At 35.9% G+C, this 20,710-nt stretch overlaps 1 protein-coding gene across 5 annotated transcripts in view; it reads right to left on the bottom strand.

The window, feature by feature from the left end:
* LOC118763134 (zinc finger protein 883-like) overlaps nucleotides 1-20,710 on the bottom strand; it is a 30,981-nt gene that overhangs the window by 965 nt on the left and 9,306 nt on the right. For 3 of the 5 annotated variants that reach the window (XM_036502491.1, XM_036502492.1, XM_036502490.1), the window contains exon 2: nucleotides 318-732. In XM_036502491.1, coding sequence (XP_036358384.1) covers nucleotides 318-459 — 142 coding nt within the window. In that variant the 5' untranslated portion in view covers nucleotides 460-732. Of the gene's footprint in view, nucleotides 1-317; nucleotides 733-7,801; nucleotides 7,834-13,302; nucleotides 13,451-20,710 lie in introns of those variants that run through there. The other 2 variants (XM_036502493.1, XM_036502494.1) reach the window with 2 other exon arrangements.

The following is a 20,710-nucleotide window of genomic DNA, read 5'->3' as shown; positions in this document are numbered from 1 at the left end:
TGAAGTCAAAATACTGCTTTGAGAGAATGATTTACCACAGATATCACAATGATATGGTCTCTCACCTGTATGAATACTTCTGTGCCTAGTCAAGTGACTATTTAGACAGAATGATTTACCACAGATATCACAATGATGAGGTTTCTCACCACTATGTCTAGGCTTGTGATTAGTCAACTGAGAGCTTTGAGAGAATGATTTACCACAGATATCACAATGATAAGGTTTCTCACCAGTATGAATGCGATTGTGAGTAACCAAATGACTATTACGAGAGAATGATTTACCACAGATCTCACAATGATATGGTTTCGCTCCCGTATGTGTACTTTTGTGTCTAACAATGTCACTATTGTAAGAAAATGATTTTCCACAGATATTCCAGTGATATGGCTTTTCCTCTTTATCAAGATTTTCTGATTCAGTTAAATTATTCATTATGAGAGAATTACTTATCATACAATTCACAATGATAAAGTGTTTTTCATTTCCATGAATATATTTCTGTTCACTTTTGTCACTTCATTCAGATAACAATTTAATGTAATGTTTCTTCCATACATTCCACAGAAAGAAAAATATTTTGCTGTTCCTTGTTATAGATTGTATTTATATACAGAGGTAGACTTATTCATGAATGCTCCTTACAAATATACTGTCTTCCTTTAGGTGATGAGAATATCAAAGACACTTCTGAATGGAGAGATTTCCTTCACATCAACATGTGATATTCTGAAATAGGAAAAGAAGCAGTAAGATAAAACTGGATAGTTCACCAACATAAGTAATTTAACATTGCAGATTTTATATCACTACCATTGTCATGCATTTACTGTCCATACTTGCATAAGTAGATTGAGTTGGAAGGTGTTAGAAGCTAATGGGAATGGAGCTAGCCAAAACGAAAATATAGTGGGCATAACATGGCCAGAGTAGTGAATTGATGCCATCCAGAATTTCGCAGAGCAAAGTTGCCACAAGTGAAATGGGCTGTTTATGAAGTGATCAGAGTTAATGATAAAGAAGCATTGTTACTCGTCTGCCACCTTTCCGCCAACTAATTAAAACTCCCACTTCTCTTCATGGGTACTAGGATCCATAGGTGCCTACCCTGATGGGCTGGAGAATGACATAGCAGAACAGTGCTATGGTGTCACAACTAAAATAGCTTTCCTGTCTTGCTACAATATTAAATACTGGCAGAATCACTAAGATGCCGGGTTAATTGCTTAACAGCATTTAATTCGTAAATAGCTTTGTCAAACTAGAGATAAAAGCAATCAAGAAAGGGAGTGTGTCTGTGCATTGTTTATTTCTCTTCAATCAGGTACACACTGTGAGGGCGAGTAAGATCAATCATTTGAGCATCCAGATGCCCCTCCCACCTAACCAGGAGTCCCTTCTCTGAAGACCAGCTTGCTAGCTAGCCCACAGTGAAGGTCCCTCTTTATATTTCGTCTGTCATGGGTTGGTGCCTCAAACGTCTTTACTTTCAAAGTATGACTTCCACTCAGGTCGACTTCCATCCTTTCGAGGTAAATAAAAGAAGCAGTAGAGCACTCAAGTCCCTAAAATTAAGTTGTCCCCTTCCTACAAATTTTAGGTTTTATATTTAAAAATACAAAAAGAAAAATCATTATTATTATTATTATTATCATCAACATTAATATTTTATAAACCCCAAAAAGTAGTCGGCTCATGGAGCAAAATCCTGACTCCAAATACATCTTACAATTTCATGAGTCCTTCATTAAAAAAAGGGACAACGTTAATTATTCTCCTTCCTCTCACAGGGGTTACAACCACTCACGGAAACGGCGACACATGTCTTTGTGAGCAGGGAGGATCTCCTCAGTAGAATCAATAGCTGCAAACCCTCTGAACACCTCACAAGTTGTGTCAGGGTAGAATGGATATAATTCGCCTCTACCCATCTATAGACAGAGATTTTGTTGTGGGGTGCTTGTAAAGACAAGAACATTACATACGTTGGTGAGACATCTAGAAGCATTGCAGGGGGATTAAATAAAAATTAGAGGCAGCATGACCACATAACCAGTCCTCCATACTCTACCAAAGGTACTACTCAAAAAGAATGGTCCCGGTGCACGCACTCGTGCTAGTCCGTCGTGACTGGTCGATCCTTCTACAACTACCTAGCGCGAGTATGCAAATTAACAGATGCGCGCATAATAATATATGTATATAATGGCTGAATATATATGAAATAAAATGGGTTTTGTCTTAAACAAAGTAAACAAAAGACTCAACAAAAGAAATTACTTACTTTGTGTTTTATTTTCTTTGTTAAAAAATAAATTATTTGTTAAAAAAAACCTCATACATGTCTAGCGCATGCGAGTGTGATTTTTAATCGCGCACTCGCGTTATGTAGTTTTTGTAAGATCGACTTGTCATGACTAGCTAGCACCGGGACCACGCTTGTAGAAAAGTACCCATATATATATATATATATATATATATATATATATATACATATATGTATATACATATATATATATGTATACACATATATATATGTATACACATATATATATAGTATACACATATATATATATATATATATATACAATATATATATATATACATATTATATATATATACATATATATATATATATATATATATATATATATACATACATATATATATATATACATACATATATATATATATATACATATATATATATATATATATATACATACATATATATATATATATATATACATATATATATATATATATATATACATACATATATATATATATATATATACATATATATATATATATACATATATATATATATATATATATACATATATATATATATATACATATATATATATATATACATATATATATATACATATATATATATATATACATATATATATATACATATATATATATATATACATATATATATATACATATATATATATATACATATATATATAAATATATATATACACATATATACAAAGAGCAATAAAGATTCAAGTTAATTTAAATGAATTTACTTGAATATGGTACCTAACTTAGATGCACCAAAAAAAAACTATACTGATTTAACAGTACAGTAATGTGGGGTGATTATAAGCGAGAAAGAAGCAACAAGAATGGATAGGTTTTTAGTACGATCGTTTCATACAAGGACAGGTTTTATTAAAAGTTGCAAAGATTACAGCATATAAACGAGTCCCGTACTCATCAGCTAAAATACATGTGAGTTCTCTAGACATCCTAGTGTTTGAGGCTATACTCATGAAGTAATGTAGATAATTAATTAACATAAACAGATTTCTAAAGTTCATTAAAGTTCTTTAAAGATGATGTACAGTCTTATCACAGAATTTTAAAAAGTTTTGATAGCATCACAGAGAAGGTGACCTAATCCATATGAATTTCCATAGATATGATGAGGGATTATATACTCACAGAAGACAAATTTATCCATTGTTAATTACAACGAGGTGGGTCTCAATTCCTGCTTATTAGCATTACAGAGAGGGTGAATTACTCCTTTGTATAGATGCACAAATTCCAATGGTGTAGATGTAAATTCCAGAGAAATGGAGATGAATTTCATATTCACAGGCGATAAATTTTTCAATGGTTGAACACAATGAGGTAGGTATCAATCCTTGTTATATGATTAGGTATTTGCCATATTAATCACATTACTGCTATTCACAAGAGGCTGTAGCTACAGCCTCTTGTGAATAGCAGTAATGTGATTAATATGGCAAATACCTAATCATATAACAAGGATTGATACCTACCTCATTGTGTTCAACCATTGAAAAATTTATCGCCTGTGAATATGAAATTCATCTCATTTCTCTGGAAATTTACATCTACACCATTGGAATTTGTGCATCTATACAAAGGAGTAATTCACCCTCTCTGTAATGCTAATAAGCAGGAATTGAGACCCACCTCGTTGTAATTAACAATGGATAAATTTGTCTTCTGTGAGTATATAATCCCTCATCATATCTATGGAAATTCATATGGATTAGGTCACCTTCTCTGATGCTATCAAAACTTTTAAAATTCTGTGATAAGACTGTACATCATCTTTAAAGAACTTTAATGAACTTTAGAAATCTGTTTATGTTAATTAATTATCTACATTACTTCATGAGTATAGCCTCAAACACTAGGATGTCTAGAGAACTCACATGTATTTTAGCTGATGAGTACGGGACTCGTTTATATGCTGTAATCTTTGCAACTTTTATAAAACCTGTCCTTGTATGAAACGATCGTACTAAAAACCTATCCATTCTTGTTGCTTCTTTCTCGCTATACACATATATATATATATATATACATATATATATATATATATTATATGTAAATATATATATATACATAAGTGGTTTTCAACCAGGGTTCCGCAAGAAGTTACAAAACTGCTAAAATTGGCAGTGATTTTTAATTCTCCTGTGCCGATACGTGTGAATAAGACACATTAAATAAGACATATTAAATTATTGCACAGGGGTTCCTTGAGCCAGTGGAATGTTTCCTTGGGGTTCCACTCCAGCAAAAAGTTTGAAAAGCACTGATATATATATATATATACATTCATCATCATCATCATCATAATCGTTTATGTAAATATATATAGTATGCGCAAGAGTGGCTGTGTGGTAAGTAGCTTGCTAACCAACCACATGGTTTCCGGTTCAGTCCCACTGCATGGCATCTTGGGCAAGTGTCTTCTGCTATAGCCCCGGGCCGACCAATGCCTTGTGAGTGGATTTGGTAGACGGAAACTGAAAGAAGCCTGTCGTATATATGTATATATATATATATAAGTATGTGTGTATATGTTTGTGTGTCTGTGTTTGTCCCCCCAGTATTGCTTGATAACCGATGCTGGTGTGTTTAAGTCCCCCGTAACTTAGCGGTTCGGCAAAAGAGACCGATAGAATAGGTACTGGGCTTACAAAGAATAAGTCCCGGGGTCGATTTGCTTGACTAAAGGTGGTGCTCCAGCATGGCCACAGTCAAATGACTGAACAAGTAAAAGAGTAAAGAGTAAAAGAGATATATATATATACTATATATATATAATTGTATATATATATATATATATATATATAGTATATGTATATATATATATACATATATATATATACTATATACATATATATATACATACTATATATATATATATATATATATATACTATATATATATAGTACATATATATGTACTATATATATATATAGTATATATATGTATATATATATATATATAGTATGTATATATATATTTCATATATATATATATATGTATTATATATATATATATATAGTATGTATATATATACTTCATATATATATATATGTATATATATTTCATATATATATACATATATATGTATATATATATACATATATATTCATATATATGTATATATATATTTCATATATATATACATATAGTAGGTGCTAGTCGCGTAGACTGGACCCGGTGCGCACATCCGCGCTAGCCAGTCGTAGGCAGTCGATCCTACAGCGACTTGCGTATGCAAATGATCTGATTGGCGCAACATTGCAAAAACTACTGAAGCTTAGGAAATATTTTTCAACGATATATTATTTTAAAGACAATTGCGTTTTGTTTTTTCGTTACAAAACAATTAGAAGCATTGAAAAACATTTTTTTTTCAAATAGACCACTACAGGCGACAAACTGCAGCAAGTTTCAGGCTGGCAACTGAAACTGGCTGTGGACAAGTGTACCACCATGCATTTTGGGAGAAAAAACCCTGCGTCCACATACTCCCTCCACAACACTGATATCAAGAAATCCCCTTGCGAGCGTGACCTAGGCATCACTGTCAGCAGTGATTTGCGTTGGACAAAGCATATCTCTAAAATTGTCAAGAAGGCCGAGGGTGTCTTGGCATCACTCAGCAAGACTTTTGTTAGCCGCTCTCCAGCCATCTATTTAAAACTGTATACAGCTATGGTACGACCACACTTGGAATTCGCATCATCAGTTTGGAACCCCTATCTTGCTCAGAACATTGACCTCCTGGAATCTGTCCAGAGACGTGCAACAAACGCATACCCTCCATCAGACACCTACCATATTCTGAGCGCCTTGTTTCCCTGGGCATGGATTCACTGAAGCTCCGGCGTCTGGAGACGGACTTGGTAAACACCAACAAAGTTATCAACCACCTCACCAACAACAACACTGAACACCTTTTTGATCTTCATGTGTCTAACACACGTGGACATGCCTACAAAGTCAGAAAACAACACAGCTCCCATGACTTTCAGAAACATTTTTTCACGCTCAGAGTTGCTGAAGCATGGAATAAACTGCCTGCGTCAGTTGTTGACTGCCATGACACTGCATCCTTTAAGGCCCTCATGCTTTCCGAAATCCGCCGAAACTACACCTGATTATACACTTTAGATGAGTTGTAGTGCACCTGAGCACTGTACACAATTATTATTATTATTATTATTATTAAATTGGCTTAACCCCTCCCCAACAAGGTAATTTTACTGTAGGCTTCAACAGGAAAATCGGTTCCAGATGACAAGCCAACAACGTGGGGTCAGAATTTAATTGCCAGGCAGATAGAGGAAGGGTAGTGCAGTGACAGATCACAGACGAAGATAACACTAATTGCCTCGTATGAAATGGTTCACTGCGTTAACTTATGAGGCTCCTGTCAACGACCAAGTCTCTTCAATGTAAACTTATAGTAACCAAATTTCCCCCACGTACAAATAAAACATTTCTATGAAGTAAAGGGTTACTTTACGTCTGGTTAAAAATTAACTCCTTTGATCAGGTCTGCATGACCAGGGCAGTGTTGGGACTGGGAACTGTTTAGCTGAAGTTAAAGACGAGAGTTCAGTTGGGTCTTTGGAGAAACTGAAAACAAGGAGCAAACACAGACCTTGTACAACTTCGGTCAAAAGATATCTTCCACCGAGCTGTTAGAAATAGCAGCCGAATTTTTTTTTAAAGTCAAACTGAACAATGCAGTATTGGATTTACAACAAAGTGGGATGGCCACGACCAAAATGTCTAATAATTTAGGGTTGGTCAGGGCTTAAATTCCAGTTGAAAGGGAACGAGCATAGCTGAATGGTTAACGAAGTTTGCCGTAGCTATTCAAAGTAAACACAAGTGAATCGTCGCCTGTAGTGGTCTACTTTGAACAAAAAAAATATTTTGCATACGCAAGTCGCAGTAGGATCGACTACCTACGACTAGCTAGCGCGGATGCGCGCACCGGATCCAGTCTACGCGACTAGTACCCCACCCGTATTCCTTTTTATTATGGGTGGCTATGGCTTATACCATACGATTTTCCTCTCATTTTACAAATAAATTTCCTCTATATCACATGTAACATCCGATCATAGGTTTTCAGAAACAACAAATCAACATTTCAGTTTGGAAGTTATTAATTAAGACGAGGTACGTTCTGAGTTCAAATTCCGTCGAGGCTGACTTTAACCTTTTATTCATTCTGGGTTGAAAAATTAAGTACCAGTCAAATATTGGTGCCGATGTAATCGACTATTGACCTCCCTCAAATTTCAGGTTTTGTATCTAGAGAAGAAAATATTATTTAAGACGAAATAATATATTTTCCTTATATTTTTATGTTTTCGCTTCGAAATAATTACTGTAACATCGAAAGATTCACAGAATTCTATGATTTACAATATTATTATTAGTATTATTATCAACATCAAAGCCTTAAAGTAAATCTTCGTCAACTTACCCTGTTGAGATCCAAACTGCGAGTCAGCGATCGCTAATTAAGCACATTAATTAATAATTGGAGCTTGGTTGATATAGTGTAGAGGTTATTTCCCTTTATATGATTGTATTTCTTGAATTCTCCACTAGGTGTCTCTACTCATTGGATAGATTCGTTCCAGCATTTTTGTCTGTTCCCTTATATTAACTACCAGCAGTGAAACCCGACGTTGCTCGGGTTCTTTTCGACCCTTTAGAATTGGAATTTTTGAAAAGTAAAAATTTGGCATTATGTAGCCTGTTATTCTCTTTAAGTGAACATTTTTCTGGTTGAAATACACCGAAAAGTGGCGACACAGCAGTCAAAAAATCATAAAAAATAGGGATTTTCATAGAAAAAAGCACCTTTTGATGTAAATAATTTTTGGTGTAACATGGTCCGATTTGAATTTTTTCTTCTACGGAATGAAGAGCAAGCCTTCTTCTATCATACTCTCAATTTTGGTCAACTTGCGCTGCAGGGTCTCGGAGGAGATAGTGTTAGTTGAAGGCTACAAAACCTGCCACACATAGACAACTTAGGCTTTATATATATACTAGCAGTATCGCCTGGCGTTGCTCGGGTTTGTTTCGACCCTTTGGAATTGGAATTTTTGAAAAGTAAAAATGTTGCATTATGTAGCTTGTTATTCTCTTTAAGTGAACATTTTTCTGATTGAAATACACCAAAAGATGACGACACAGCAGTCAAAAAATCATAAAAAATAGGTATTTTCATAGAAAAAAAGCACCTTTTGATGTAAATAATTTTTGGTGTAACATGGTCCGATTTGAATCTTTTCTACTACAGAATGAAGAGCAAGCCTTCTATCAAACTCTCAATTTTGGTCAACTTGCGCCGCAAGGTCTCGGAGGAGATAGTGTTAGTTGTAGGCTACCAAACCTGCCATAGACAGACAACTTCAGCTATATATATATATATATATATATATATATATATACTAGCAGTATCGCCCGGAGTTTCTCGGGTTTGTTTCGACCCTTTAGAATTTTTGAAAAGTAACAATGTTGCATTATGTAGCTTGTTATTCTCTTTATGTGAACATTTTTCTGGCTGAAATACACCGGAAAATGGTGACACAGCAGTAAAAAACTCGTAAAAAATAAGGATTTTCATAGAAAAAAAAGCACCTTTTTTATGTAAATAATTTTGGTGTTAACATGGTCCGATTTGAATTTTAACTCCTATGGAAGGAAGAGCAAGCCTTCTTCTATCATACTCTCAATTTTGGTCAACTTGCGCCACAGGGTCTCGGAGGAGATAGTGTTAGTTGAAGGCTACAAAACCTGCCACGCACAGACAACTTCAGCTTTATATATGTAAGAAATAGGATCACGCTTAGTCGTATCGTGTAGGAAATACGATTGCACGCGGTTCTACTCTTAACGAATTCTTCAAAGCCATAAAATACATACAAACGATAATAGAACATAAGTGAATTGACACAAGTCTTCTGTTGGTAGATAAATATTATTTATTTTACATATTTTACAATCATGTGGATTCTAAGAGTTGGTAAGCATTAGCATGTTTTGTGTCTGTGTGTTCGGGTGGCGTGAAGCATACCCAAAGGTACTGAACATAGAATTAAGAATGGCATTTAGTTTACTGTTCATAGGGCAAGATGCTGGAATCTACTCGAGAGGCTTTCAATGTTTGTATAGATTAGCGTAGCAACAGGTAGTAGCAGAGACAATCGCATATCTCTAAGTTGAGCAGCAGAGGCCTAAGTTAGTTCTTAAAAGAACTGGAACCCAAGACCTAAGTGTCTGTGAAACCCTGTTTTATATACTGTTCGATTGGCTCACCGAACTCCAGAAAATGGAATTTTAACCAAAAGTCTTGATTGGCTGACTCGCAATTATGGCGTGAAATAAGTCGAGACAATTCGCGTCACGTGTCCATCAGTGGAGCGGACTTCGTAGGGACCCTCGTGTCACATGTCAAACAGTGGCGTGAAATAAGTTGAGACAATTCGCGTCACATGTCCATCAGTGGCGCGGACTTCGTAGGGACCCTCGTGTCACATGTCAAACAGTGGCGCAAAACACGTAGAGACCACTCGTGTCACCTGTCAGCCAATCAAGTTAGTGTTTAGAACAAGAACAAGTTGACCAAAGATGGTTGTAACCTCAAACGATATCATTTCTGCCTTGCCCTTCACACAGTCAAGATATTAACAATCGCTATGGTCATATTCCAAAAAAGGCTGAAATTGCCACGCTACATACACATAGAGATTTCACTTTCAATTCTTTTTTTTTTAATTTTAACCTGGTCATTTTAAGAAAATTTACTCATATTCTGTTACAAAATACTGGTCCCCTGATACAGGAATCATGCAAATGATTATTGGTGTAATTTATAGGGATTTTCGTCTCAAATTGCCCACTGACGGCCTCAATTTCATTATCTTCACTGTAGAATATGTTATTTCCTATATCTATTTCATCATCATCAACTTCAATGTCGTCACTGTAAGACATACTCTTTTACTTGTTTCAGTCATGTGACTGTGGCCATGCTGGAGCACTGCCTTTAGTCGAGCAAATCAACTCCGGGACTAATTCTTTGTAAGCCTAGCACTTATTTTATCAGTCTCTTTTGCCAAACCGCTAAGATACAGGGATGTAAACACACCAGCTTCAGTTGTCAAGCAACGCTAGGGGGACAAACACAGATACACATATGTATATATATATGTATATATATACATGTATATATATACATATATACGACAGGCTTCTTTCAGTTTCCGTCTACCAAATCCACTCACAAGGCTTTGGTCGGCCCGACGCTATAGTAGAAGACACTTACCCAAGGTGCCACGCAGGGGGACTGAATCCGGAACTGTGTGGTTGGTAAGCAAGCTACTTACCACACAGCCACTCCTGCGCCTATGTCAACCCTTTTACAGAGAGCACTGGGTGCATCGTTTTTATAGGACACCATCACCAGTGCTGCTGAGTTCGCACTAGTACCTGTGCTTATAATATGAGCCCATTAGCCGTGCATTTTACGTGTCACCATCAAATATGCTTCTAATGTGACACCACCATCAATGCTCCTTTTTGTGTCCCATCATTATCACCAGTGCTTTTGATATGGGCCCAGCATTAGCACAATTGCCTTTTTCCAGGCACCCTCACCAGTTAATTGTATGTGACAACAAAACCGACAGGGTCCCCAAGGACCTTGCAAGACAAAATAGCTCAAAACTGGCAGGGAGGAAGGTAGTATTGAAGGAATGTCACTTTATGCCAGTTGACAGGTTTAAGGTAGAATGCATTTCCTAATGTCAACCCTTCTACACTATTTTCAGAGAATGATTTACTACAAATATCACAATGATATGGTTTCTCTCCTGTATGAATGCGATTGTGAGCAACCAAATGACTATTACGAGAGAATGATTTACCACAGATATCACAATGATATGGCCTCTCTCCTGTATGAATACGTTTGTGATTAGTCAAGTGAGAGCTTTGAGAGAATGATTTACCATAGATGTCACAATATGGTCTCTCCCCTGTATGAATACTTCTGTGCCTAGTCAAGTGACTATTTAGACAGAATGATTTACCACAGATATCACAATGATGAGGTTTCTCACCACTATGTCTAGGCTTGTGATTAGTCAACTGAGAGCTTTGAGAGAATGATTTAGCACAGATATCACAATGATAAGGTTTCTCACCAGTATGAATGCGATTGTGAGTAACCAAATTACTATTTCGAGAGAATGATTTACCACAGATCTCACAATGATATGGCTTCTCTCCCATATGTGTAAGTTTGTGTCTAACAATGTCACTACTGTAAGAAAATGATTTTCCACAGATATTACAGTGATATGGCTTTTCCTCTTTATCAAGGTTTTCTGATTCAGTTAAATTATTCATTATGAGAGAATTACTTATCATACACTTCACAATGATAAAGTGCTTTTCATTTCCATGAATATATTTCTGTTCACTTGTGTCACTTCATTCAGATAATAATTTAATGCAAAGTTTCTTCCATACATTCTACAGAAAGAAAAATATTTCGCTGTTCTTTGTTATAGACTGTATTTATATACAGAGGCAGACTTATTCATGAATGCTCCTTATAAATATGCAGTCTTCCTTTAGGTGATGTGTATATCAAAGACACTTCTGAATGGAGAGATTTCCTTCATGTCAACATGTTGTGATATTCTGAAATAGGAAAAGAAGCAGTTAGATAAAACTGGATAGTTGACCAACATAAGTAATTCAACATTGCAGATTTTATATCACTACCATTGTCATGCATTTACTGTCCATGCTTGCATAAGTAGATTGAGTTGGAAGGTGTTAGAAGCTAATGGGAATGGAGCTAGCCAAAACGAAAATATAGTGATCATAACACGACCAGAGTAGTGAGTTGATGCCATCCAGAATTTCGCAGAGCAAAATTGCCACAAGTGAAATGAAAGAGAAAGACAGAGAGAGAGAGAGAGAGAGAAATGTCATGTCAAACAAATGACCTGTTTTACTTTGGTTAGAGAGATGGATCTAGAATTTGTGAGAGAGAAAGGCGAGGGACTAAAAAAATTATCCCAGTGAGTTAGCAGGGTGTGTCTAAACAAATATAAGAGGGGAAGAGAGAGGAAGACAACTTAACTAATTAATGATAATAATTATAATTGAAATAATACTAATAATCACATGTGGTGGGATTTTGGGTACTAGTCTTGGAGATTGGACCCGGTGCGCGCACTCGCGCTAGCCAGTCGTAGGTAGTCGATCCTACAGCGACTTAAGGAATATTTTAGAAAATAAATAAAGGAACGGTCCTCAAAAGTAACCCCCGAATTGTTTTCCCACAAAATTCCTACCTTCTCGGAATCTATATCGTCCGAGGTATATTTGTAGAAAATTTCATTTAAAAATATAACATCTATTTTCTTGAAAGTTAAGAAGAATTAAAGTTGTCGCCGCTGAATTTCCCGAAACTCATCACACCAAAAGCACTTTCCTACAAAAGTTTTGTATATTCGGAATCTACATACTATAACAAATATTCGTAGAATATTTAATTAAAGTTACGATCATCCAAAGCGGTGGGGCATGAATCTGTAGATATGCCGGTTCTCCGTTCGTTTTTACTCGTTAATCACAACGCTTTCTTCTCATTTTAAAAATAAATTTCCTCTATGTCACATCTAACAGCCGATAATAGGTTTTCAGAAACAACAAACCAACATTTCAGTTAGGAAGTTATTAATTAAGACGAGGAAATATTTAATTATAATTAGAAATAAACGAATAATTTGCCTTAAAAACGACAACTTTTGTGTGTTTGTTTGTAATTTTTTTTTTTTTTTAATATAACTAGGGATCAGAATAGCAGGTTCAAGATTTGAACCCGGCATCCTATAAAGCCCAGCAACTATTTTATCCTTACTTCGATGATTAAGCTGGGTTACTGACACCCACCTTTCTCATCACATCTGTAGTGAGGCTGCTGTGTAAGGTTCAGCGCACGTGCGCAGAATGGGATTACTTCCGATTACTTCCACATGCGCATGTGCGGGAAACTGACCCCTAAAACTGCAGATCGCTCTTTCATCTTTTTCTGCCCCCGCAGCACTTGCGAACGGACGTGTATGAGCAGACTCTGAGGAGTTCATACCAACTAAGCAGCGAAATTAACATCATTATTATTAATTAGACTAATTAGTTATCGGTCTGTGATTTGCAGTTTTGTCTGAATACGGTAAGTTGACAATGATGATAATAATACTACTAATAACAATGTAATTAATAGAATTCTGTGAACTTCTCGGTGTCACAGTAATTATTTCGAAGCGAAAACATAAAAACTTTAGGAAAATATATTTCCTCGTCTTAAATAATAACTTCCAAACTGAAATGTTGGTTTGTTGTTTCTGAAAACCTATTATCGGCTGTTAGATGTGATATAGAGGAAATTTATTTGTAAAATGAGAAGAAAATGTGATTAACGAGTAAAAACGAACGGAGAACGGGCATAACTACAGATTCATGTCCCACCACTTTGGATGATCGTAACTTTAATTAAATATTCTATGAATATTTGTTATAGTATGTAGATTCCGAATATACAAAACTTTTGTAGGAAAGTGCTTTTGGTGTGAGGAGTTTCGGGAAATTCCGCGGCGTCAACTTCAATTCTTCTTAACTTTCAAGAAAATAGATGTTATATTTTTAAATGAAATTTCCTACAAATATACCTCGGACGATATAGATTCCGAGAAGGTAGGAATTTTGGGGGAAAACAATTCGGGGGTTTACTTTTGAGGACCGTTCTAATATATTCCTTATTTCTTGCATCCTCTTCACTGGTTCTTGACCATGTCCATTATTGGAGCTGTTTCTTTTTGTTGCTGTGCATGTGTCTGTATGCGGCAGTTTGCATGAATATACACGTATGTATATATATATACTATATATATAGGTTAATATAGGGCGTAACAAATATCAGAAAATCAAAAAAAAAATGTGTGTAATAGGTGTAAAACAACTTCCTATGAACGAATATGAAAAAAAAAATTCGCGCACGCGAAAGGGGGGTGGGGGAGAGGCCTCGGAATATTTATATCTGGAATTTCCGAAAGCGTCTGAACCGGGCACAAAAACAAAAACAGCGTAATAGGTGTAAAACAACTTGCTCTAAACGACTATCATGAAAAAAATGCGCGCTCGCGAAAGGAGGGGGGGGAGAGGCTTCGGAAATTTCACATCTTCAGTCCACGGCCTTTAAACTAAGAAAAAATAGTGTAATTAGTGTAAAACTACTTGTTCTAAACGAGTATCAAGAACACACACTCACACATGAATCATAAACTCCGTATTTCGCAAAAAAAAAAATAAAGAGAAGAAATTCTGGAAAAAGTGAAGAAATGTTGGATCTCATTCCTTGGTTAAAGCTATTTTAAACATTAAATTTATGCTTTTCTTTGAAATAGTTCAGATATATGCAATTCTTCTCACTTATTAAGATGCATTTATCAGAAAAAATTATTATTTTGTGTCAATCCTTCCCTAATTATCCTTTATTAATTAGTTTTGGCGTGTATTTTTTTCCCAAATTTATTTTTTCACCTTTACAACACTGTTTAGTAAAGCAATTAATTATCTTTATAATTTGCATATTTGACTTATTAATCAAAATTCTCTAGATGTAATATATACTAAGTAATGCATCCTTCATTTATGTGTTCCGTTCTGTATTATGCATGCGTGACTGTTTGTATGTAAGTGTGTTTAACTGTGCACATGAATGTGAATATTAAAGAACATATTTATTTACTATGATTGTTATTTTCAGAACAAATAAATCTTTTGGCTGTTATGTTATTGATGTTATTATTATTGCTAGTTAAAGGGTGGTGACTTGGCTGAATATTTTGAGTCTTGTAGTATGTAGTTGTGTTAGTCAATATTCTGAGTTCAAATCCAACTCATTTCTTTATCATCATTATCGATGGACCACTCAAAGAGGTATGTATACATTATCATTTTCGTAACATAATTTCTGTAGTATTTCAAGATGTTTCTGACACGTATTTTGATTCACATGGCGGAGATCCAACATTTCTTCACTTTTTCCTGAATTTCTTCTCTTTATTTTTTTTTTTTGCGAAATACGGAGTTTATGATTCATGTGTGAGTGTGTGTTCTTGATACTCGTTTAGAACAAGTAGTTTTACACTAATTACACTATTTTTTCTTAGTTTAAAGGCCGTGGACTGAAGATGTGAAATTTCCGAAGCCTCTCCCCCACCCCCCTTTCGCGAGCGCGCATTTTTTTCATGATAGTCGTTTAGAGCAAGTTGTTTTACACCTATTACGCTGTTTTGTTTTTGTTTTTGTGCCCGGTTCAGACGCTTTCGGAAATTCCCGATATAAATATTCCGAGGCCTCTCCCCCACCCCTCTTTCTCGAGAGCGCATTTTTTTTTTCATATTCGTTTAGAGCAAGTTGTTTTACACATATTACACTATTTTTTTTTTGTTTTGGTGCCCGGGTCAGCCCCTCAGACGCTTTCGGAACTTCCCGATGTGAATTTTCCGAGGCCTCTCCCCCACCCCCCTTTCGCGTGCGCGAATTTTTTTTTTTATATTCGTTCATAGGAAGTTGTTTTACACCTATTACACACATTTTTTTTTTGATTTTCTGATATTTGTTACGCCCTATATATATATATAAATATACGAAAGAATGGAGCTGAACGTCGAATTAACAAAATTCCTTTATTTTCGACATATGTTTCGAAGGCTGCATATTCCTAATTGCGAAGGAATAAGGAGTACATTATGCCGCTTTCTCATCAGGAAAAGCAAGGAACTTATGTCAACGTCAACATGCACAAAAAACTTTTAGATGATTGCTCACATGGAGCCCATAGCGATAATGAGTGTCTCTTTAAAATATTCCTTTATAAGGAGTGACATCAAAATGGTTGGATGTAGAAGATTCTAGAAGGTTCAAGGGTTCAACCGAAGTTGGAGGAGAGAGGCATAAGAATAGGAAGGTGAAAGGGTGCAGGTCATATGAATGGTGAATTTTGTTAATTACTTTTGTGAATGAGTGCCTGTGTGTGTGACTGTATATAACTGCATTAATATGTGAGTGTGTGTATGTGTGTGCATGATTGTGTATGTGGATGGGTAGATGTCAGAAAACAGGCAGTGGTGAAGTGACAGGTTTGTGTCTGTGTTTGATTGTGCTTACTATAGATAGAGGGGAATAGAGAGAGAAAGAGGAGGGCTAGGTAGAGGGACAAAGGCAACACATACCTCATTGGATTGGGTAGTAGTTCTTTGAAAGTATAAAAATTTTTTTTTTGACTATGGGGGTGAAATATATAAAAAAAAAGAAGTTATATTAATTAAAATTCAAGGGGTTATCTATATTAATCATTATTCATATGAGTGAAAGGTGTGTTTTTGCCAGTGCATGGACCTGTAGGACCTCTCGACGATTGTATTTATTAAAGGGACTTTGGCAAACAAAATATGAAAAAGTTCGGAATTACAGATGCCACAAAGTTTTCTGCCCTTATCAAACGGAAAGGACACCGACAATATGGACCATTCCAGCTGGAAAGTTGTATTGCTGTCCTTCAGATGCCAAACTAATTTACTTAGTCCTGTGCTGTGTTGTTTTCTCTTATCTCGGAAAGTTGAATAATGATTGGAGATCCTTTGGGCTGATTTAGAAGTTGCTCCAATGTAGAAGAAGACATCGGTTCCAGAAGAAATTTTGCACTGGTAAATGTTGTTTCTAATTTTGGAATTTTTGGATAAGAACTTTAATCTGTTGGGGTTAACCTCCGATACTAAGACAGAGTTTTTATTGTTATGATAGGTGTAAATATTGTTGCTAGCATTGGCCACGATACTATTCATCTTATCATTACTATTAATTGTAATATCGTCGGCAATTTCTCTGACTATAGGAGTGCTGGGATTATCATCAATAATACAATTAACAGATGCGTGCATCTGTTAATTTGCATACTCGCGCTAGGTAGTCGTTGAAGGATCGACCAATCACGACGGACTAGAACGAGTGCGCGCACCGGGACCATTCATTTTGAGCAGTACCGTTGGTAGAGTATGGAGGACTGGTTATGTGGTCATGCTGCCTCTAATTTTTATTTCATCCTCCTGCAATGCTTCTAGATGTCTCACCAACGTATGTAATGTTCTTGTCTTTACAAGCACCCCACATCAAAATCTCTGTCTATAGATGGGTAGAGGCGAATTATATCCATTCTACCCGGACACAACCTGTGAGGTCTTCAGAGGTTTGCAGCTATTGATTCTACTGAGGAGATCCTCCCTGCTCACAAAGACGTGTGTCGCCATTTTCGTGAGTGGTCATAACACCTGCGAGAGGAAGGAGAATGAATTAATGTTGTCCCTTTTTTTAATGAAGGACTCATGGAATTGTAAGATGTATTTGGAGTCAGGATTTTGCTCCATGAGCCGACTCTACTTTTTGGGGTTTATGAAATATTAATGTTGATGATAATAATAATGATTTTCTTTTTGTATTTTTAAGTACAAAACCTGAAATTTGTAGGAAGGGGACAAGTTAATTTCAGGGACTCGAGTGCTCTACTGCTTCTTTTATTTACCTCGAAAGGATGGAAGTCATACTTTGAAAGGAAAGACGTTTGGGGCACCAACTCATGACAGACGAAATATAAAGAGGCACCTTCACTGTGGGCTAGCTAGCAAGCTGGTCTTCAAAGAAGGGACTCCTGGTTAGGTGGGAGGGGTCCTCAGTGTGTACCTGATCGAAAAGAAATAGACAATGCACAGACACGCTCCCATTCCTGATTGCTTTTATCTCTAGTTTGACAAAGCTATTTATGAACGAAATGCTGTTAGGCAATTAATCCGGCATCTTAGTGATTCTGCCAGTATTTAATATTGTAGCAAGTCAGGAAAGCTATTTTAGTTGTGACACCATAGCACCGTTCTGCTATGACATTCTCCAGCCCATCAGGGTTGGGCACGTATGGATCCTAGAGGGTAATTCAGTGCCCATGAAGAGAAGTGAGAGTTTTAATTAGTTAGCGGAAAGGTGGCAGACGAGTAACAATGCTTCTTTATCATTAACTCTGATCACTTGATAAACAGCCCATTTCACTTGTGGCAACTTTGCTCTGCGAAATTCTGGATGGCATCAACTAACTACTCTGGTCATGTTATGCCAACTATATTTTCGTTTTGGCTAGCTCCATTCCCATTAGCTTCTAACACCTTCCAACTCAATCTACTTATGCAAGCATGGACAGTAAATGCATGACAATGGTAGTGATATAAAATCTGCAATGTTGAATTACTTATGTTGGTGAACTATCCAGTTTTATCTAACTGCTTCTTTTCCTATTTCAGAATATCACAACATGTTGACGTGAAGGAAATCTCTCCATTCAGAAGTGTCTTTGATATTCTCATCACCTAAATGAAGACAGCATATTTATAAGGAGCATTCATGAATAAGTCTACCTCTGTATATAAATACAGTCTATAACAAGGAACAGTGGAATATTTTTTCTTTCTGTGGAATGTATGGAAGAAACATTGCATTAAATTGTTATCTGAATGAAGTGACAAAAGTGAACGGAAATGTATTTATGGAAATGAAAAACACTTTATCATTGTGAATTGTATAAGTAATTCTCTCATAATGAATAATTTAACTGAATCAGAAAATCTTGATAAAGAGGAAAAGCCACATCACTGTAATATCTGTGGAAAATCATTTTCTTACAATAGTGACATTGTTAGACACAAACGTACACATACGGGAGAGAAGCCATATCATTGTGCTATCTGTGGTAAGTCATTCTCTCGAAGCACTCACTTGACTGATCACATACGTACACATACAGGAGAGAAGCCATATCACTGTGATATCTGTGGTAAATCATTCTCTCGTAATTGTCATTTGGTTACTCACAATCGCATTCATACTGGTGAGAAACCTTATTGTGATATCTGTGGTAAATCATTCTGTGAACGTAAAGATGTAACTAACCATAAGAAGATTCATACTGGTGAAAAACTATATCAGTGTGATATCTGTGGTAAATCATTCTCTCGTAATAGTAATTTGGTTGCTCACAATCGCATTCATACAGGAGAGAAACCTTATCACTGTGATATCTGTGGTAAATCATTCTCTGAAAATAGTGCCTTACGAAGACACAAACGTATTCATACAGGAGAGAGGCCATATCATTGTGATAGCTGTGGTAAATCATTCTCTGAAAATGGTGCCTTACGAAGACACAAACGTATTCATACAGGAGAGAGGCCATATCATTGTGATAGCTGTGGTAAATCATTCTCATGTAAAAGTCATTTGGTTGATCACAATTGCCTTCATACAGGAGATAAACCTTATTGTGATATCTGTGGTAAATCATTCTCTCATAATAGTTATCTGGTTACACACAAACGCATTCATACAGGAGAGAAACCTTATCACTGTGATATCTGTGGTAAATCATTCTCTCAAAGCACTCACTTGACTAATCACAAGCCTACACATACAGGAGAAAAGCCATATCAGTGTGATATCTGTGGTAAATCATTCTCTCGTAATAGTCAATTGGTTACTCACAATCGCCTTCATACAGGAGAGAAACCTTATCATTGTGAGATCTGTGGTAAATCATTCTCTCAAAGCACTCACTTGACTAATCACAAGCCTACACATACAGGAGAAAAGCCATATCATTGTGATATCTGTGGTAAATCATTCTCTCGTAATAGTCAATTGGTTACACACAATCGCCTTCATACAGGAGAGAAACCTTATCATTGTGAGATCTGTGGTGAGTCATTTTCTCAAAGGCATCAGTTGAATAGACACACGCATAGACATACAGGAGAGAAGCCATAACATTGCATTAGTTGTTGTAATTCATTTTTTGCAAATGGTGTTGTAACTACACACGAGAATGTTCATACCAGACACAACCTATGTAATGGTCGTGTCTGTGTTAAAGCATTCTCTCATAGACCTAACTTAACTGTGCATGAACGAATCCCTACATGAGAGTTGCCATGGCAGTGTGACATGTGTGGCAAATCATTCTCTCAAAAAAGCCACATGCATAAACATGTGGGTATTCAGACATGTTACTGTCTCAATGTCAAAATTTATTAAGTCATAACAATAATTAACACTGGTCTGCTAAAACACAGGCTTTTTCCTTTCATCAGTTATAGGAATTTCTTAATAAAGACTAATGAATAAAATATTTATTTTGTGCTTGTATTTTTTGCTCTATATCTGGACCCTGTTCCCTTTCTACCTTAATCATCGAAGAAAGGAA

The sequence above is a fragment of the Octopus sinensis genome, linkage group LG4 (assembly GCF_006345805.1).
Source record: "Octopus sinensis linkage group LG4, ASM634580v1, whole genome shotgun sequence".
In the NCBI taxonomy this organism is placed as follows: Eukaryota; Metazoa; Mollusca; class Cephalopoda; order Octopoda; family Octopodidae; genus Octopus; species Octopus sinensis.
This window is presented reverse-complemented; position numbering and strand designations above follow the sequence as displayed.